The 20,552-nt window shown below is 30.4% G+C and overlaps 1 protein-coding gene across 5 annotated transcripts; it reads right to left on the bottom strand.

Annotated features, from left to right (window-relative positions):
- Positions 1-6,838: 6,838 nt before the first annotated feature.
- Positions 6,839-17,516, bottom strand: LOC105764536 (serine/threonine-protein kinase STN7, chloroplastic). 5 transcript variants are annotated; one of them, XM_012583154.2, is made up of 12 exons: positions 17,432-17,494; positions 14,400-14,455; positions 10,909-11,336; positions 10,729-10,818; positions 10,287-10,409; positions 10,073-10,171; positions 9,637-9,805; positions 9,453-9,546; positions 8,460-8,553; positions 8,319-8,375; positions 7,244-7,657; positions 6,839-7,148 (listed from the first exon to the last, which is right to left on the bottom strand). In XM_012583154.2, the coding sequence occupies exons 2-12, from the start codon at positions 14,440-14,442 to the stop codon at positions 6,987-6,989; spliced, it is 1,773 nt and encodes a 590-aa protein (XP_012438608.1). In that variant the 5' UTR covers positions 14,443-14,455; positions 17,432-17,494; the 3' UTR covers positions 6,839-6,986. The 5 variants fall into 5 exon arrangements, with proteins under 5 accessions (XP_012438608.1, XP_012438609.1, XP_012438607.1 ...); XM_012583155.2 differs by lacking the exon at positions 14,400-14,455 and having other exon boundaries at positions 10,909-11,407; positions 17,432-17,516; XM_012583153.2 differs by lacking the exon at positions 14,400-14,455 and having other exon boundaries at positions 17,432-17,513.
- Positions 17,517-20,552: the final 3,036 nt, after the last annotated feature.

The following is a 20,552-nucleotide window of genomic DNA, read 5'->3' on the forward strand; positions in this document are numbered from 1 at the left end:
ATCCGTTAATTCATCCTTTGCCATAGAACGATTGTGTAATACCCCAAAAAATTTTTACAGTAAGCTATTATCTTTGATATAATAAAGTAAGGAAATAAAGCGATAAAAAGGGGAAATTTTTGAGTTATGTCAATATTGGGAAGTATATTATGACATATTGGTTCAGGAAAGGATTAAATCGTAAAAGTGAGAAAAGTTTTGTTGCCCAAGAGTAAATACTCAAAAATTGAGGGGTTAAAGAGTAAATATGAAAAAGTTGAAGGACCAATGGTGTAAATATTTTAAGGGTGGAATGATCTAGAAACTAAGGAAAATGGATGGATTAGGACCAAATTGAAAAGGGTGAAGAAATTTAAGGGACTAAATTGCAATTTTACCAAATTTAGTGATGACTCAAGGATGGAATTTAAAAAGATCATAAAGGGCAAAATGGTGAATTAAAAGAGAGAGAAATCTAGAAGATAATGATGATGTTGTAGATATTTTAGATTAAATAAATAAATATTAGTTTATTAGTATTTTAATTTGATTTTTAAATGATATTTTAATATTTTAATATTATTTTATTTAGTATATACATAAGAAAAGGAAGATGAAGAATCATACAACCCACCATTTTTTCATGCACTAACGTGAGGAAAAGAGAGAAAGAAAGAAAGTTTTACTTTCTTTACAATTTAGTCCTTCCACTAAAAATTCACCATTTTCATCTAGAAATTAAAAGAATTTCCATATCCATCAAGAGAGAAAGATAACAAGGAGACTATGGGTAGTTAGAATATCAAGTTAGATTCAAGTAATAGAAGCTAGAGGAGAGAAAATCAAGTTAAAGATTGAAATCAATACGACAAGGTAAGTACATCAAGATTTTAATATATTTTTAAGGTTGATATTATTGAAAAGTATGGAAATGATGTTAATGTAAAGTTTTGTATATATGGTCCTATGTTCTTGATATGTTAGTCAAGAGAAAATAAGAGAAAGTGATGAGAAATAGTGTAGAGAAAGAAAATAAGGGTGTTACAAACATGCTAATAATCATCTTGTACTAAAATAGTTTGGACAATAACAGTAGGCTCACTTTGAAAAATCACCATAAATTATGAAAATCTAATTAGAGTATGAATAAAATATGGAATTAAATCTTATTGACTCTAGTTTCTCATAAAATAAATGTTGTAAGTAATGGAATTGTAAATTATGAGATATAATAAATTTTGTGAGACAATGTCAGAATGAATTCGGGTTCCCCTGTTCTGACTTGGAAAAATCATTAAAAATTGTAAAAAAATATTTATGGGTTATAATTTATATGTTTAAAATCCTTAATGAGTCTATTTTCAAGAGAAACAAACAAGGACATCATCCAAATTTGGTATAAAGAGATAATTAATTTTTAGTGAAGAAGGGTCGGAATTGTCAGACAGCAGAACGAGGTGACTTTAAAGAATAAAATGTACTTATTGGCTCAACTAAAAATTCTAAAAATTTTATGGTAAGAAGATATGTGAGTCTAGTTTAAAGGAAATTTATCATATCTTAATTTTGAGTTCCGTATCTCAAGATAAAAATAATTTAGTGACTATGACTCAAATGGACAGCTTTGAATAAATTTACAAGTAAATTGTGAAATCATAGAAGCATGTTATATAAATTAAGGATGTGGAATGGATAGGAGGAGGAGGAATATATATATATATATATATATATATATATATATATATATATATATGAATATTCAGTTAGCATGGATAATTTGCACGTTTTAGATTAGGGACTAAATTGAATAAAAGTAAAACTTTATGGGTAATTTGTAAAAATGTCAAAAATGACCAAATTGCATGAAATGGATTGTTTATTTATTTAAATTACAAAGTTGAATGAAATTTAGAACAAGATCGGGTGAAAACATGTTTTAGGGATTAAATTGAAAAGTGTTGAAATTATGAAAATTCTAATATTTTATAGAATTCATGGGCTGTTATCAATATGTATGGGAATAATTAGGCTTAAAACAAGGATTAAAATTACAAGAATTTATTTTCCTGAGCCTAAGGATTAAAATCGTTATTAATTAAAATCTTAGGGGCAAAATAATAATCTTGCCTAGAGCATTAATTGAATATATCAGAATATGAAATGAATGAAAATGATGATCAAATTTGTTTAGAAAGATCCGAATGACTCAAATACAAGACTTGAACGTGAAAAAGAAAAGACATTAGATTAGTGAAATTGTAAACACGAACAAGTAACGAGGTAAGTTCGTGTAACTTGAATTATATTCTTAAATGCTTGAAATGTTTGTTATTGATGTGAATATGATTTGAATGTTCATTGTATGAAAATATATGAAACATTGATATATTTGATAAAAAGGGGAAGAAATCTCGGTTGAATGAATGGAAAATTCGATGGATTTCTGAAAAGGAATTGACGGTAAGAAAGGATCTAGCTCGGACGGGTGATCCTATCCTGATATAGCCCTCCCGAAGAATATTTGTGAAAAATATCTAGCCTGGATGGGTGATCTTGATATAGCCCTCCCGAAGAATATGTGGAAAATGGATTTAACCTGGACGGGTAATCTAAATTAGGGTCTGAATTTAGCCTGGACTGGTAATTCAGATCCAAGCTCATTAAAGTAATTGTCGTTGTAGGGGATTTAGCTTGGACTGGTAATCCCGACAATACTCTATGAGTTTATATTACAGGGGATTTAGCCTGGACTGGTAAACCCACTGTAAGGAATGAGGTTCGCAGGAGTGTGCTCTCTTGTAGGGGATTTAGCCTGGATTGGTAATCCCTCTATAAGGATGAGGTTCGTGGGAGTGTGCTCTCTGAAATGGAAATGTGTGCACATGAATATGAATTGACGGACCCAGAATTGTACACTAAAAGTGTACATCTGAAAATCCATCGAATTTCCAAGAAATTCAACGGGATAAATATGGGAAAATAATAAGGGCAATAGAAAACATGAAATTGAATTATTATTGGAAATATAATATCAAATTTAATACTCAATTTGGATTGAATGCGGGATTGAGTACAATCGTTTTGTGGCAAAGAATGAATTGACGGATAAAACCATAACTGGGTTATGGCACTATGAATGTAAGACCATGGTCGGACTATGGCAGTGTTTATATATGCAAGACCATAGTTGGAATATGGCACCAAAGAACGATGTGCTCATATCCGTAAGTCGTTCTTCGATTTAGAAAGAAATGGTAAAAGACTCATGTGATTGAATTGAAAGATTTATAGATTATTATTGGTATTTATCTGAAATAAATATAACCATTGATATTTAAATGATATAACGGGTAAAATCCTGAAGTGAGATAACATGAATTTGAAATGAACTATTACTGGTATGTACGAAATTCATAAAAATGATGGTACAAGAAATATCGAAATAATGAAATGAATGATATATGTCTATGACGAAACGACAAGAGAATGATGTGTATCATGACATGTAAATGTATGATTATCTTTAATATGTTGATATAAGAAAATTATGAATGATGAGTTTATATGTAATGTGTGCAAGTGCACTAACTAATATTCTTGCTTGATGCTTAGGCAAGTTTCAAGCTATTGGTTGAATGGTATTATGATTAGTTATATAATGTATTGAATTGGAAAGTATTTAGGTGAAAATATGCTAGCGCTCACTAAAAAGTGGTAAGGTTTAGATTATAATATTTCTTATGAAATAACTTATCATGTGATCAATTCGAAAAAGACTTTGGAAATGCATTAGCTTGTGACTGTGGTTGAATGAAATGTTTATGACTTGTGTGTCACGCATATGGAATAAGCATGGAAAGTAAAGAAATGAAAATGAAAATAAAGAAATTATGAAGAGTTAAAGTTATATAAAATCCTACTAAGCTTGGGATAATGTGTTTAAGTGATACTGTGGATTTATTTACCTTGTAAGTTGATGAATATAACTTCATGGGTATTGTGGTATCAACATTGGCTTATCCATGATATGTATAGATTTCATATTTTAAAGGAACTAATATGATTAAAGACTACACGAGCTTATTAAGCATTCATTGCTTACGCATTTGTTTTTTTTATTTACCCTACAGATTATCGGAAGCTCGATTGGGTTGAAAACTTGTTGGAGATATATCACACTATCCATTGGTTTTATCGGTAATTTTGGATGATTTGATTCTAGTTATAATGACATGTATAAGTTAATTTAGCCAACGTTGGCTTATTAATATTTTGATTTTGGTTGGTTTCAAATATGAATGCTAGATGAAATGAGATGTCTGAAAATTAATTTCTAAATTTCGGTGATGCTCCGTAACCCTATTTCGACGACGAATTCGGGTTAGGGGTGTTACAGTTATTGGTATCAGAGTTACGGTTTAGTCGGTTCTCGGACCAAACATAGCATATGTGAAGTCAGGAAATACATGCCATTATATAACCTTAATAGTGTGAAATAGGACCACAAAGCAAATAACATCTGCACAATTGCAATGCCATTCTGATATTCTTCCCCCAAAGAATCTTACTTTTCTTTACCCCACTACACAAAATCAACTTTAGATCGTATCATATGGGATTCCAACATCAATTTAAAGAGAACCAACCACTTAGAAATTAGATTTCAACACCAAATTCCCTTTAACATTCATCATTGGACAATTGTACTATATAGGTTAACATGGTGCATCTAACCCACACTTCAATTTTGAAAATTGTGAACAAAATATGAAAAGGGAAATCCAGACTTGGGCTTTGGTTTGGGTCTTTTTAAGTGTTTGACCTTCAAATGGGGTTGTTTGGGTTTCAACACATTCATTCATAAGACCCAAATTATTAGGTCCTTCTTCATCTTTTCGGACTAGGCTTAAATATAGTTGAATAGGGTTGTATTTAAAGCATGCAATCCATTCACTCCCGGGGGCTTTAATGGCTGCATTTAATTTTAAAGTATGCTGTTAACAGGGGGTCACGATGGAGGAAGTAAGATTTTTTTTTCTTTTATTCAATTAAATATACATATTTAATTCATTTTATCAAATAATTATTTACTTTAGTTACAAATATAATTTAACTTTAAATAATCTTAGAATTTTTACGCATGCTACAATCCTATTAGCCCATTGTGCCAGCAATTTTATAAAAAATAAAAACAAACATTATTTGTAGCAAGTCCTTAGTTGTGTAACGGTTGACAAGTATAGGAACAATATGATAAAAGAAATTAGGGACTAATATGAGAAAACATACCAAAGTCAGGAACCCAAATAATAATAAAAAAACTATTTCCATAACCTACCGTCAATGTCTTTTTCTCTTCTTTTTTAAGCTACCGTCAATCTCTTGATTAATAAAACAATTCATACTTCTATTTTATATTTATATACTAGTTTATTATCCCGTGTCATTCCCAGATTTGATTAAAAATATTATATTTAGTTTTTAAATTTTTATATTAAATTTATAAGATTCAGCAAGTAGGATAAATATGTTTAAAGTTTTGATATTATATTTTACTTTTTAAGGAATTTAATCTCTACTTTAAAGATTTACAATGCACTTCAATCGTTAATCTCGTTAAGAAACTTCCATTAAATAGAAGTCCATTATGATGTTAAAGCCTACAAGGAGAATGTTTTTTTCAAATATCATACAACGAAGTTAATAAAAAATAAATAGTGTTAATAATTGGATACGGATTTTAAATCTAAAAAGTAAATGAACTCAAATCATTAAATTAAAGTAGAGGGCTAATTTTTAAATATAAAAGAGTATAAGGACTTAAACAATAGTTTAACATAACAAATAATATGATTACCATTTATAATTTATGTTTTTATTGCTAACGAAAATAACTCATTTATTATATTTTTAAAGGTTTTAACTAAATATTATTTGTATATTCAAAACTACTTAAGTATGATCAAAATCTATTGCATATTTCTTTTTAATTTTAATATTGTACTTTCTTAATTATTAAATTCATGTTTATGGAAACGTAATCAAAATTTATTGTAACAAATTTAAATGTATATCATTTAAAACTCTAAACCTTAAATGTAATTAAATATCATTTAATTTATATATTTTAGTTTACAATCTCTTATTTAAAATTGACATTTTATTTAGATTTGTGGCCAACCCGAAGATCCGTTCAAAAAATGAAAGGGTTTAGACAAAAAATATAGGCTTAAAAAATGGGTTAGGGCAAAAAATAATGTCCGTTTTCTAAATAAGTCAGGCCTCAAGTAAACTTTTTTTGGCCCGACCCGAATTTGTAGAAAAGAAATATTGTTGCTGCTTTTTTATTGTATTTCATTGTTTTGCTATTATATCGCTATTATTTGTTGTTATTATTTGGATATTATATAATTCTTGTTTTATTATTAAGTTTGCTACTAATTTTAGAGGTATTTAATTGCTAAATTGCATTCATCTTAATGTTATTTAAGTATATTTTTTCCATTTGTTGGGAAACATTTATTTTAATGTTTTTAGTGTATTTGATGTATTATATTTTTTAAATTTATTTTTATATAAAAATATTATTCGGGCAAGGCTTGGATGTGTTTTAGATGATCGTGGTGTCATTGCTGGTCATTGTACAATGGTAGGTTTTAGCACATCACCTGAATTAATTTCCCGTATGACCATTTTCGATTCAATGCAAATGGGTCTTTTTGATATACATGGAAAAATCATTCAAATCTAGGTTTCTTGAATAATAAGTGTGAGAGCAGGATGTTTCACTGACTGCTTCAAAAAAATCTTGGCAATTGGCTTATTATCTTCAGAATTTAATGCAAAGGACACAACAAGCTTCATAGCAATTTAGGTTGATTCAGAACTATATAGACTTCAACTAATTATATCATTCACAAAATACTCCTATAGTATTCCAGCTACGTTCCTTATCATGAGAATGGTCAGTTAACAGAAAGGGAAAAAATTATGTACATATACAAACTCTATTCCTCTTTGGGGATCCACCTGCTCCACCATAGGCTTTTACTGCGTCTGCTAAGCTCATCCATGCTCTCATTCAATGTTCTAATAATCTTCCTTTGAAGTTTAAGAGCTGAAGCAAGAGCATTTCTTTGTGGACTCGCCTTCTTCTTAGGCTCTATATCCTACACCATGATGAGAAAAATCAGTTTAAAGGGTTATCCAGTTAATGGTGTTTGAAAAAAAATACTTTTCTAATTAACTATAGTTTGATACAGACTCTGAGATCCTGAAGCTGTGCTTCTGTGAAACCACCCTCTTTCTCTGTTCCAGATTTTGCCATTAAATTTATTATCCACTTGGCAGTTTCCCCATAATCTTGTTGTGTAGCCCTAAAGACTTGCAACTTCAGATTCTGTACGAAGGATAAAGCTAATAGCCCTTCCCTGTCAAAGTAAGGGTAAGCCAGTGCTGCTTTTGCACTGATTCTTTGTCTTGCTTTATAGCGGACCATTGATGTCAGAAGTTCCCATCCTATCCCATTATCTAAATCCAGCAGCTCAAACCCCTTGCGAAGGTCAGGGCTTGCACGAGGCTCGACAGTGTTCCTCCATGCAACCAAGTCGTAATCACACCTCTTTAGCTGACGGTTGAATTGAATCAATGCGTTGTCCGTCCTTAAAGATGGAAATGCCTGTTTCAAGAAAACTGTTAAATGTATTTTGATTGCAACCTCGGTGTCGTATAACACAACAGTCTTACTATTTACAAATGTCACAACTAGAAATTATACATTTCCCAGAAGTAGCATGCATTATGGATTCTTCTACTTTAGAAGGTTACTAAACCAAAGATATTAAAAAGTTCAACCATATACATTGGAAGCTATAGATTGTTGATGGTGCATAACTACTTCCTATAAAATATTTTTTTCTCAAGTAAACACAATTTGAGCATATCATCTTCACACTTCTCACATGTTCTGTATGTGATTTTCATTCACTAATGAAATTTTGAGATTTCTTTTTTTTTTAAATTTTAACCATATTTCCCATTGATACATCAGAAATCAACTTAAAACCAGACTACAATCGTAGTACAGAACTTGACTTGGGAAATCCATTCTTTTCTTGAAGTTTACCAGCACAAATCCAACAATGCTGCTTTTTGCAAACTATCTCTTTGATTTGTTACTTAAAATTTTAATATCAAAGTGATGTTAATTTAGATAAGATTGACTTCTAACTGCTTTCAGCATCATCTTTTGCATCAATTTAGCAAAAAACCTTAAAAAGGTTTTCAAGAAGAAAAAAACAATAATAAAGATGACTACTTGAGCATTATCTGCCACTCACCATTTGAAGGAAAATGAGACCAGCACTGTAGATGTCAAATCGATCTGGCAGATTCATCTGTTAGCAAATAACAACAACAGAAATCTGTGTCAATGAAAGCAAAAGGTGAAAATAGACATGGAAGAATCTACTGGGACAAACCTGCCACAAAACAGGGGAAAGTGCAGTTGCCACTGGAGCAGAAGGTGCAGAAGGAGTTTGTGTACTCATGATATATTGCTCTGGTGCAGCATATCTAAGAAAACACAGAAAATTGAACCCCTAAAGAAGAAATTATATAGAATTGGATACTATGTTTTGAAGTATGAATCAGATGTCAATTTAAAGAGTTTCTTGTAGAAAACTGCAATACTCCAACAGAAATTGGTATCAGCTCACTCATTCCAAACACAAAACCATAAACGACTCTTTGCCCTTTCACCCCCATTGCACCTATCTGCAGTTAATTTCTGCTTAAGTGTTGATCAACCATTGCTTTAGAACAAAGTAATACAGATAATTAATTGTTACTGAGAAAGAGCTATCGAGAGAAATTGTCATCAGAGTTGTTAATCTTTCTATGCAAATGCGAAATAGAGGAGTAATCCTGTAACTTAAGGTCCATGATTTGATAATAGTGCAATATCGCATTGTTTGATTTGTATTCACATATCATTTGGGTGTTGGTTTACTAGAGCCAAGGCAAATCAATCAATATCAAATGAAAACAAATGCTTTACAATAGTGTTATACCAACAAACAAGAACAAAAGATGAAACTATGGAGGGTTTGTGCATTATGTGATGGTTATAATTGATTTTTTTTTACTTCGTTGCTTTGAAATGTTTTGGATTTTGAGCCTAAAACATGTAGACTTTTAAAGAATGAAGTTCTTGAGCTGTTGAGTTCTCTGTACTGTTGAATAACCCTCCTATATATATAGTAAATGAAATCAGGGTTAAAGCATGAAATGTTGAAGTAGTGTAATAGGGAGGGAAGCTTATAAAGGATGAACTTCATAAGTTTGTATTCCACAATATCTTTTGCAGCATGACATAGATCAAATCCTATTCTTAGGTTAAAGCCCTAACTGCCTTGCATTACAACGACAACATTCTGGATAATATTTATGTAGCTTATAGATAGGGAATTTACCTTGGATCCAAAAGAAATTCCTTTGGAATGTAGTTGATGCCCACTCTCAAATCTGCTGCAGCTCCTAGATCAATGATTTTAAATGTACGAGACCCTACTCAAGTTCCAAAACAGCAAAGAATTAATCTAGGAATTCTTGCATTAGAAAAATCTTCATCAACCAAGTCAAGCTTACTACTATTACCTTCAGAGAAAATAATATTTTGTGGCTTAATATCTCTGTGCACAATTCCAGTTGAATGAAGACCATCCAAGGCAAATAAGATCTGTCTCATGATAGTCTGGATGATTTGATTTTCCCTTTCCAAGCCCTTGGGCAAGTTCTGAACCTCCCCAAGTATCATTGTTTCTACCTGATATTATACAAAAGGAGTTGGCAATTAAAAAGCTTAAACTGAACTAAGATAAAGTGCTGATTTATGAAAGTCAAAAGTACTAAATCTCTAAGCCAGTCCTTAACAAGAAAAGCAATTAACATTCAATGGCATCTAATAATCTGACTATCCGCCTATAGCATTACACCACAAAGGCAGAAAAGGGGCAAAATTCACTGAGGATTAACATGTTAGTTGATAAACAAGTGTTCCAAGGAAAAAAAGCTAATGAGAGAAAGTAGGAACATTGTAAGGGAACTCTTTGCTCAGCATCAAATCTGAAAGTGTGGCCTCCCCCTCATATCGCCATACAAGCCAATATTCTTCTCCTTTCTTTGAGGAACCCTACAAGAGGTTTAAGGGTAACAGTTTCAGTACGAAGAGAAAAAGGCTTAAATGATATTACCATCAGAAATCAAACTAAACTTTATCTATTGAGAGTAGTCATAAGCATTAAGACCTCAAGAAAGCCGTATAGAAAATCAGCACAACTGTTTGCACAAGCTCTTCGAACACGCTCATTCATCCAGATCTCCACCGCACCATATTCTGTAGCTTTTTTCACTACCAAGTCACCATATTTCTGACAATGAACAAAACCCTTAAATTTGTTAACTATTGACATCCCATATTCAATTCCACTATTTTAAACATGCAAAGAGTCTATTCAATTGCCTCTGAGTAGTGGCCATGCAAGCCTAAGTAAACATACACCAATTCCTTTTGTTTGCAAAATCAAATATCTGAAAGTACTTTCTAATTAACGCAACCAAATTCAATAGCTTAACATCCCAATTCAAATAGTAGATTGATAATTAATTGTCGCATGCAAGTAAAGGTAAAGGAATTATGAAAGGAACACAGTTGTTTACACAGTGGATTTCTTAAACACGCAGCCTAACCTTTGAATTAGGCTTCTTATTAGCCAATGAAACTTTATAGACGACACCAAAAGCACCCTCGCCCAGCTTCTTTCCCAAAACAAAATCATCCTGCAAAACCAGAAACAAAGCTTTTTAACCATAAAACAAATCCTCATTGAGAAATATGAACCCCCAAAAACTAGATATGAACTCACTCACCTTATTGAAAGTTGGTCTAAATAACCTCTCAAGGAAAGCAAGAACAAACATGTCGAAAAACCCAGGAGCGACACCTGGAGTGGCCCAGAGATAAGACAAAGCACCCACAGCCAAAATAACACCCGGTAGAGTTAAGGTTAGCCCATCGGGCTTGGGCAAAGTGCTTCTATATATGATATCACCACACTCCATGACGGTGCATGGCAACCCCACCCCCACTCCAACAAAGAGATCACGAACTACATCAATGAGTTGAGCTTTCAAGGACAAAACTCCAGGCGTTTTAGGAATTGAGGGGCTGGCTTTGGAAGAGAGCTTGAGTTTGAACTTGGTGCCAAGAAATGGAGATGGGTGTTTTATAAGTTGATGGGAGTTGCAAGGATTGATAAGGCCGATGGAAGCTCCACCGGATGCAATTGTGGCCATGCCTATAGAAGAGAGAGAAGTAGGCTAATTTGGGAAGCCTTACCGAAAGAGCAGAAACTCAGAGAAAGAGACACTGCAATTTACATGAACCGACTTTAAATTTAGACCACTAGTTGATTTGTCTTTTAGTTTACGATTTTTTTTATATTTGATTTCAATTTTTGTTGTAACACCCTTTACCCGTATTCGATGCCGGAATAGGGTACGAGGTATTACCATGACATATACAATTTTAACCATAGTAAACCGAGTTATAAAATTTCATCTAAATTAAAACTTTTAAATTGTTATTCTTAAGTCGTTAATTAGGGTTTACGTGGCTAAATATATTCACAACTAAGATTCTAATCAATGTCCCGCTATTAATAAAGTATCTAAACATGGAGTAAATCAAATATAATTTGATCAACAATCGATGTAGAAGCAAAACTTATATAACCCTGGTAACGGTACTGTAGTACTCCCAAATTCAGAACATAAATTATAATTATAATAGATATAGTCATTTCTGTCAAATAGATATCTCTTACAGATAATCACATAGAATCATAAGAAAACCAGGGTAGCGATATTTCAACATCTGAAGCTATACAAAAATCAGAAAATTACAACTCATGTAGAATGATATGTATTCTGATAATATCCCAGAAAATGTTTAGAAAGATCAATGTCACTCATAAATACTGGAATCTAAAGTAAAAGAGGCAATATAATCTTCACGTATATTCAACAGAACAATAGCTAGTAGAAACAAAATATTAGCCTCACTCAGACTTTATAGTCGATTTTCATATTCACACAAGGGAATAAATACCAGAAAAAGACATGGCAATGTCGAACATAACCCAAACAAACCAATAATTCTTTCATCTATTAATATATTTAGCTAATGTTCTCATACGATAAGAATTCTTTTTGAAACTAAACAGTCACATATACTTCTGAGGATAATTGTACACACAGAATGTCTAAAAGGAATCATAGTAATTAGCCCATTATAGCTACTGTACTCAGTTATTAATACAATACAAACATTACTCAATTGTCTAATTCTGTCATCAAAATTTTCACATTATCTTTTTACTAACAGAAATTGATCCAGACAAACTTCCGATTAATTCTTTCTTTAAATATCACACCTGAATAAATCATTTAATCAGATTTAACTTCTTTTGTGACAGCAACTTTACATAATCTGAGTATTTTTCAGAACTATCCAATATCTCTCTCTTTTTATATTGTCTTCATTTGCTAATTCATTCACTTTTCCGACCATATTATTAATCTTCCGTACACAAACTTCTGTAACACTGCACTCATAAGCTTATTCAACCAAAATTTTACAAATTTCATTGTAACATTTTACTGATATGGGGGTGAGTATAGTAAACCTCAAATTTATCCTACACATAAATGTGCGTGACACATACTATCACAAATAGCCAATTCATTACTAATTTCACATTCTCAAAGCATTTAATAAACATTTGTTTTTAATCACTTTTTGTTCTCAACACATAATTCATATGCCAACTCAAATCACTAATTCACAATCGAAATTTCTATATAGCATCATAATCCAAATATCATAACTCATGTGCTCATATAATTATAGCATTTATCAATAACAAAATGTTATACTCTTTGATCCATACCTTCATGAGTTTCAACTCATAATCAATACATTTTCACTCAAACATTTAAGTGTTTACTTATATCTTGTCGTAATTAATTCGGTTGAAAAACATATCTCATCTCATAAAAATAATTTTCATCATAAAACAATACTGATGAGGGAGTGATAATGAGGTCGTAAAGCCTCTAACTTATTCTCATAAATACATATATATAACTTAGCTTCCATCATCAATGTAATACCATCATAACCACATAGTTCATTCTAAGCAAATTAACACATCTATTTATACACAATTCATTCATATATTTTATTGTGCTCCTTCTCCTCTCCATTCCACATCCTTTATGTATAAAACATGCTTAAATAGCATTATCCATAATTTCACTATTCACTTATTTTTAAATTCAAAGCTGTCTATTTGAGTCAGAGTCACTAAATCATTTTTATCCGAAGCTACAGAGCTCCAAATTAAGATCTGTTAATTTTTTCCGAAACTAGAATCACATGTATTGTTACCATAAAATTTTCAAAATTTTTTACTTGTCCAATTAGTACAGTTTATTTTTTAAAGTCATCCATGTTTCACTGCTCAACATCTCTGACCTCTCTTTACTAAAAATGAATTATCTCATTGTACAGAATTTGGATGATATTTTCGTTTGTTTTCTTTGAAAATAGACTCATTAAGGATTCTAAGCATATAAATTATAACTTGTAATTATTTTTTTAAAATTTTTAATTATTTTCCAAAGTCAGAACAGGAGATTCCGAAATCAATCCGATCCTGCCTCACTAAAATTCAAATATCTCAAAATCTATAACTTTTATGCTTGTTCTGCTTCTTTTATGTAAAAATATACTCATTAATCTTTCATTTCATACCTTATTCACTCTCTAATTCAATTTCCACCATTTTTTGTGATTTTTCAAAGTCACACTATTGTTATTGTCCAAAACTATTTTGTTGCACATTTTACTTTTTCATAATTTCACTTTTTCACTTTCAATCATTATTCAATTCAATTTCACACATATAATAACACATTTGACTTATTTAACACCCACATTATTCAATCTAGTCCAAAAATCATATTTTAGCAAAATCACATTTTTACCCCTAAAATTTCACCAAATTTCAATTTTGCTCCTAGGCTCGGAAATCAAATTTTATTCCTTTTTCTTATATTTTATGACATGCTAAACATTTTTCCCTTCTATGGCAACATCAAATTCTTGCTCTAACGTGCATTTATGAACATAATTCTAAGCTTTATATTCTATCATGAAACATCAAAATACACACTTTTCAACTATGGGTAATTTTCCAAACATAAATCCTAGCTCGAATTAATGGTAGAATTAGCTAAATTAAGTTACCGGAACTCTAAAAACGTAAAAAATATTAAAAACGGGATAAAAATTGTACCTACATGGACCATAGAAGCTTGGCCGAATGTTTGCTCATCCATGGCTGCCAATTTTCTTCATAAACGGTTGAAGAAGAAAGAAAAAAAAAAGATGATAACTTTTAAATTTTGTCTTATTATACCTTTATTAACTCAATTACCAACTTGCCCTTTTATTTTCAAACTAATTTCAAAAATATAAAACAAATATCTTCCACTAACTTATTAATGGACTAATTATCACATAAGAACTTCCACTAAAAATTTCATAGCTATTTAATACCTCTAGCTTCTTGAAATCAAGTTTTGCACTTATTATGATTTAGTCCTTTTGACTAAATTGAGTGCCCAAACGTCGAAATTTTCAAACGAAATTTTTAAAAAATCATTTCGTGAAATCGTAAACCATAAAAATATAATGAACATAAATATTTTTTCATCGAATTTGTGGTCCCGAAACCACTGTTTCGTCTAGGCCCAAAATCGGGCTATTACATTTGTAACACCCCTTACCCGTATTAGATGCTGGAATAGGGTACGAGGTATTACCAGAACATATACACTGTTAACCGTAGTAAACCAAGTTGTAAAATTTCATCTAAATTAAAAATTTCAAGTTGTTATTCTCGAGTCGCTAATTAAGGTTTTCTTGGCTAAATATACTCACAATCTTTCACTTCCTCGTCGTATGAATTTATAAATTTTCACTTACTTGTTGAATTCGTCCTGAGTACCTGAACTTATCCGTATCATTACATATTCTCATATCGTCAAATTTTCCTTTTTAACTAATGTAATATATCAATTACTCACTATCTAGTAAGCTAATTGTCACATATATATATATATATATATACATTATCCATTCATCTCTCACAAAGCTAACAAAATTAGCCACAAAGATAGTACAAATTTTCTCTATTCGATATAAACCAAAACCTGTTATTTCTTTTCCAACAAACCTTACTAAATATACACTTTATACTAACCCAAGTGTTTAACCATTCACCCATGACATAAATATATTTTATCCATTATTGCGAATATAGATATGCTTCACAAATCATAATTCACCTCACATAGTAACTGAATTAATTTTTATCGTCAAAGAGATTACAAAATAAGTTATATAACAAAATATAGATATATTTTAAACCACACAAATAAGCAAATTTTCATGGCATTACATGATCATCACATATCAAAGACAAATGTTCTTGACATTTCTATCACATAAACCGAATTAATCAATGCAACCTCAATGATATAATCATCCATATATCATTATTTTCACACATATAAATATCATGACTAAATTTCTTAAACATTTGATCAATTGCATTTCAATACCGCAATAGTCCTTCAAGATCAATACATATTTACCATTCAATTTAACATTTACCGATTATAATCGGGCATATGACCATTTATACACAATTCATTCATACATTTTATTATCCTCCTCCTCCTCTCCATATCACATCCTTTATGTATAAAACATGCTTAATTAGCATTATACATAATTTCACTATTCACTTATTTTTAAATTCAAAACTGTCTATTTGAGTCAGAGTCACTAAAACATTTTTATCTGAAGCTAAAGAGCTCCAAATTAAGTTCTGTTAATTTTCCCCAAAACTAGACTCACATGTCTTCTTACCATAAAATTTTCAGAATTTTTTACTTGGCCAATTAGTACAGTTTATTCTTTAAAGATTCCCCTATTTCACTGCTCAACATCTCTGACCTCACTTCACTAAAAATGAATTATCTCATTGTACAGATTTCGGATGATATTTTTGTTTGTTTCCTTTGAAAATAGACTCATTAAGAATTCTAAGCATATAAATTATAACTCATAATTATTTTTGTACAATTTTTAATTATTTTCCAAAGTCAGAATAGGGGATTCTGAAATCAATCCGACCCTTCCCCACTAAAATTCAAATATCTCAAAATGTATAACTCTTTTGCTTGCTTTGTTCCTTTTATGTAAAAATAGACTCATTAAGATTTAATTCCATATCTCACTCAACCACTAACTTAATTCCTATTATTTTTGGTGATTTTTCAAACTAACGTCACTGTCACTGTCCAAATCTATTCTGTTTCAAATTCACTCATTCACATAACACTATAACAATTTATTTTGTAAGCACGGTACAAAACTTCATCACTCCAGTGACTCTTTTGCAACTCATCGCATCTCAATCACATATTCTTATTGGTTTGCAATTTCTCATATCCCGTTAAACATGTCGGTATAATAGCAAACATTCGGTGGTTTGCACATAGTACCACTCATTTAACTATTATCATTCGATACACGTAGTAGCCTTCACATAGTACTATAAATGTGACCTTTCATTCCGGTACACGTAGTAGCCTACACATAGTACTACACACGTGACCATCACTTTCACTTTCACATAGTGACCTACACACAGTACATGTCACACATGTGATCATTTCTGTCACTTCATTCGTATCCCTTTTTATTCCGAATATTCAATCGAGAAATTTCTCACTTTTTCTCATTTTTTTCTCTTTCACTAATCAAAGTCAATTCCTTATCTTTCTTGACTTATAATAACACATTTAACTTATTTTACACTCACATTATTTAATCCAGTCCAAAAATCACATTCTGACAAAATTATATTTTTACCCCTAAAGTTTCACAAAATTACGATTTTCCCCTAGGCTCGGAAATTAAATTTTATTTCTTTTTCTTATGTTTTATGACATGCTAAACAATATTTCCTTCTATAGCAACATCAAATTCTTTCTCTAAAGCGCACTTATGAACAATAATAATTTTTAACAATTATACCGTTTCACTCGTTTTCACTGAAAATCGTTTAGCAAAAATCATTTAACATAATTCTAAGATTCATATTCTATCATGGAATATCAAAATTCACACTTTTCATCTATGGGTAATTTTTCAAACATAATTTCTAGCTCGAATTAATGATAAAAATAGCTTAAGCAAGTTACTAGGATTCTAAAAATATAAAGAACAAGAAAAACGGGGCTAGAACGGACTTACCATGAAGCTTGAAAGAATGAACAAATCCTAACCATGGAGTCCACATAATAGTCGGCCAACACTCCTGGAGAAGAAGATGATAAGAAGATGATTTTGGCCTTATTTTGTCTTTTTAATTTGTTTTAATTATCAAGTTACCAAAATGCCCTTAACTTAAAAATATCTTATTTCACCTATTTCATGTCTATTTTTGTCCATAAAACCAATGGTCTAATTACCATTTAAGGACCTCCAATTTAAAATTTCATAGCAATTTGACACCTCTAGCTTCTAGAACTCAACTTTTGCATTTTTTACAATTTAGCCCTTTTGACTAAATTGAGTGCTCAAACGTCGAAATTTTCGAACGAAATTTTTACGAAATCTTTCCGTGAAATTGTAAACCATAAAAATATAATAAGAAATAATTTTTTTCTCATCGGATTTGTAGTCCCGAAACCACGGTTCCGACTAGGCTTAAAATCGAGCTATTATACTTATTTTGGCAAAACCTTCTTAAATGTTAGGGTAGATTATTTTTGGTATAAGTTAGCCATCAAAGAGAGGCGACCGATGGTGGCGGACGGCAACCTTCTTGGCAATAGTTGTTTTATTCTAGAATTTGATAAATCAAAATTTCTAATCAACAACTAAAAATGTTTGGTATATAAAAATATCTAACGAAATTTTAGAAGCTTATGGGAATAATGGGGTACAAATTTTGGTTTATATGAAAACTTATAAAAAGCTTATATTAGGAAGTGTACGCTAGAATTTTTGGAAAAGGAGAGACTAACAAATGAGTAGTTTTAACCTTGGGTTCATATATATATATATATATATATATATATATATTAAGTGGGATGAGAAAGAAAACTTTTAAATTTTATTTAAAAAAATAACAAAATTTCAATCGTGAAGCTTGTGGACAGTATAACAACAGCTGATAAAAGTTAATACGTAATTATTTTATGCTGAAATTTTAATCATCTGACATTCAATATTGAAAGTAATTAAGCAAAAGTTTTAGATGTGCGACGTGGCTTATTTTCAATCTTAGGTTAGGCATAGTTTGAGATTTTTCAAATGTGGGATTTCAATGTTATGAATGAATTTCTGTTTATCATTCTTTCATTGTTTTACTTTGTGTTGCTTAGCGATTATGTATATATAATTAAGGGTTAACCATAGATTACAAACATAACTCATGATTCTATTATAATTTTCATTCTACTTCTTATCTAATAAAATTTTAATATGGACAAAATAGTGGAAGAAGATAGGCATAGTTTAATTAAATGAAATCTTTCTCTCTCCAATAACATAACATCTAAAGAAGAAAAAACCCTCTTATAATTAGGTATTTATAGAGATATTTGGGGTGGAAGCATTGTTCTAACTTTTTAAAATTTAGAATTTTTCAGGTGAGTTCTAGAGAATGGTGTTGGTGAAGTAAGAAAAATCCATGATGATGATGAGAGAGAGGAGAAATGATTTAGTATGGAAATTGAAAATAAATATCCATTACTTTTTATCCTTTGCACTCTTCTTATAATTTTATTCCATTAAATGATCATTTTAAATATTTTATTAATGTATTATTTACATTAATATAATTATAACTATTAACATTATTTCATTCATGATATTATTTTTGGAAGATTTGTTTAGATGGTAATCAATTTAAACAGGTTTTAAAATTATTTAAAAATCATATAATGATGTTTCATTTGATCCATCACTGGTATTTGCAGCGGCAAAGAAAAATTTTGCGGAGAGCTGATTGTTGAGACTTGAGGGGTACAATTAAAAAAAAACCTAAATTAAATAATTAATTGTTAAGACACCAAACTAACATCTTTTATCCAAAATTTGGTACACAATTAAACCAAGATTTAAATTGACTAAGGTCCCCAAGCTCCCTACCTCTTCTATATTTGTCTTCTTGAAAGAGAAAGTGTTGGTTCATAGTGATCTTTCTGTAATTCGATTTAAGATATGGGCCAAATGTAATTTCTTTAATGGAATTGCGATGATATAAGATGATTCCTTAGCACTGCAGCTCAGCAACCAACAACTGTCCCTTATTTATTTGTTTCTGGTTGGGTGGTTGTGAAGTGTGAAGAAAGTAAGAAGAGAGAAGAATTTTTACACATTAATAATTTATTTTATGTTATTTTTATGTCATCACTCGATTCATATCTTTTCTTTATTTTTCTGAAATAAACTGTTAAAGGTGATCCAATTTAGTCAAAATTATTTTGTTTTTGAATGATATATTTAAAGTTGTTTATCCAAAAGTTGAGTCATGAATAAATTTAAGATTAAATTTGACCAATTAAGAAAAAAGTTAAAAATAAAAGCATTTAAATAATTATTTTTAATTTAAAATTATGTATTTACAAAGTTTTTGGTACATTAATCTGCAAGTCGGTTTAAATATCATCTCTAATTCACTTGCAAAAATCATTATAGCAAATTTAATTTTCATTAAAAAATTAAATGAATATTTATGATTTAATAAAACTTAACATAAAATTAATTTCAAATATTTACTATTAATTAAATAAAATAGTTTTTAAAATCCCCGGCGTAGCGGGGATGTATTACTAATTAATAAATGTCAATTTTGATAACTCTTTTGAAAAAGGTAGCAACAAGTAAGAATCAAGCTAGGAATGGTATTGGCTTAATATGGTAAAAACCCCTTAAATTATTACACTTTATTTAAACAATCCTTTTTAACTACAAAAATAATATAAGGGTTTGTTTAAAAAGTATATTAGTCGATGATATTATTGGTAAATGGCATGAAAATAGAAAACCCTAATGAACCAGCAATGCCTCAAAAAGTATGGATGACAAAGGGAACCCATTGTAAGGCTTAATTCGGGTTTAATTCAACTCAAAAAAAAAGAAAAAGGAGAAGAATTTGGTAGAAACTGCTTTGATTCTCAGGTTGATTGGAGGAAGAAGACTAGTGAATCAAAGGAAGGTTAGCAGTATCTATAGATGAAATTAGCATTCCCTATATTAATATTCTTTTGGTTTTTGCCTCAGGTGTGTTTTTCAAACGGCCCTTCCCTTGGAAATGAACCTTTCTTTTACGTGTTTTTGAACATTCACAAACGGGCTAAAATAT

The sequence above is a fragment of the Gossypium raimondii genome, chromosome 12 (genome assembly GCF_025698545.1).
Source record: "Gossypium raimondii isolate GPD5lz chromosome 12, ASM2569854v1, whole genome shotgun sequence".
Classification (NCBI taxonomy): domain Eukaryota; kingdom Viridiplantae; phylum Streptophyta; class Magnoliopsida; order Malvales; family Malvaceae; genus Gossypium; species Gossypium raimondii.

Coding starts and splice junctions, on each gene's coding strand:
- LOC105764536 (XM_012583153.2), bottom strand. CDS start 17,477: ATGTGGACTCCATGGTTAGGATTTGTTCATTCTTTCAAGCTTCATG. Junction 10,410..10,728: donor ATAAGAAGCCTAATTCAAAG/GTTAGGCTGCGT, acceptor GTTCATTGTCAG/AAATATGGTGACTTGGTAGT. Junction 7,149..7,243: donor CACAGCTTCAGGATCTCAGA/GTCTGTATCAAA, acceptor ATCATGGTGTAG/GATATAGAGCCTAAGAAGAA.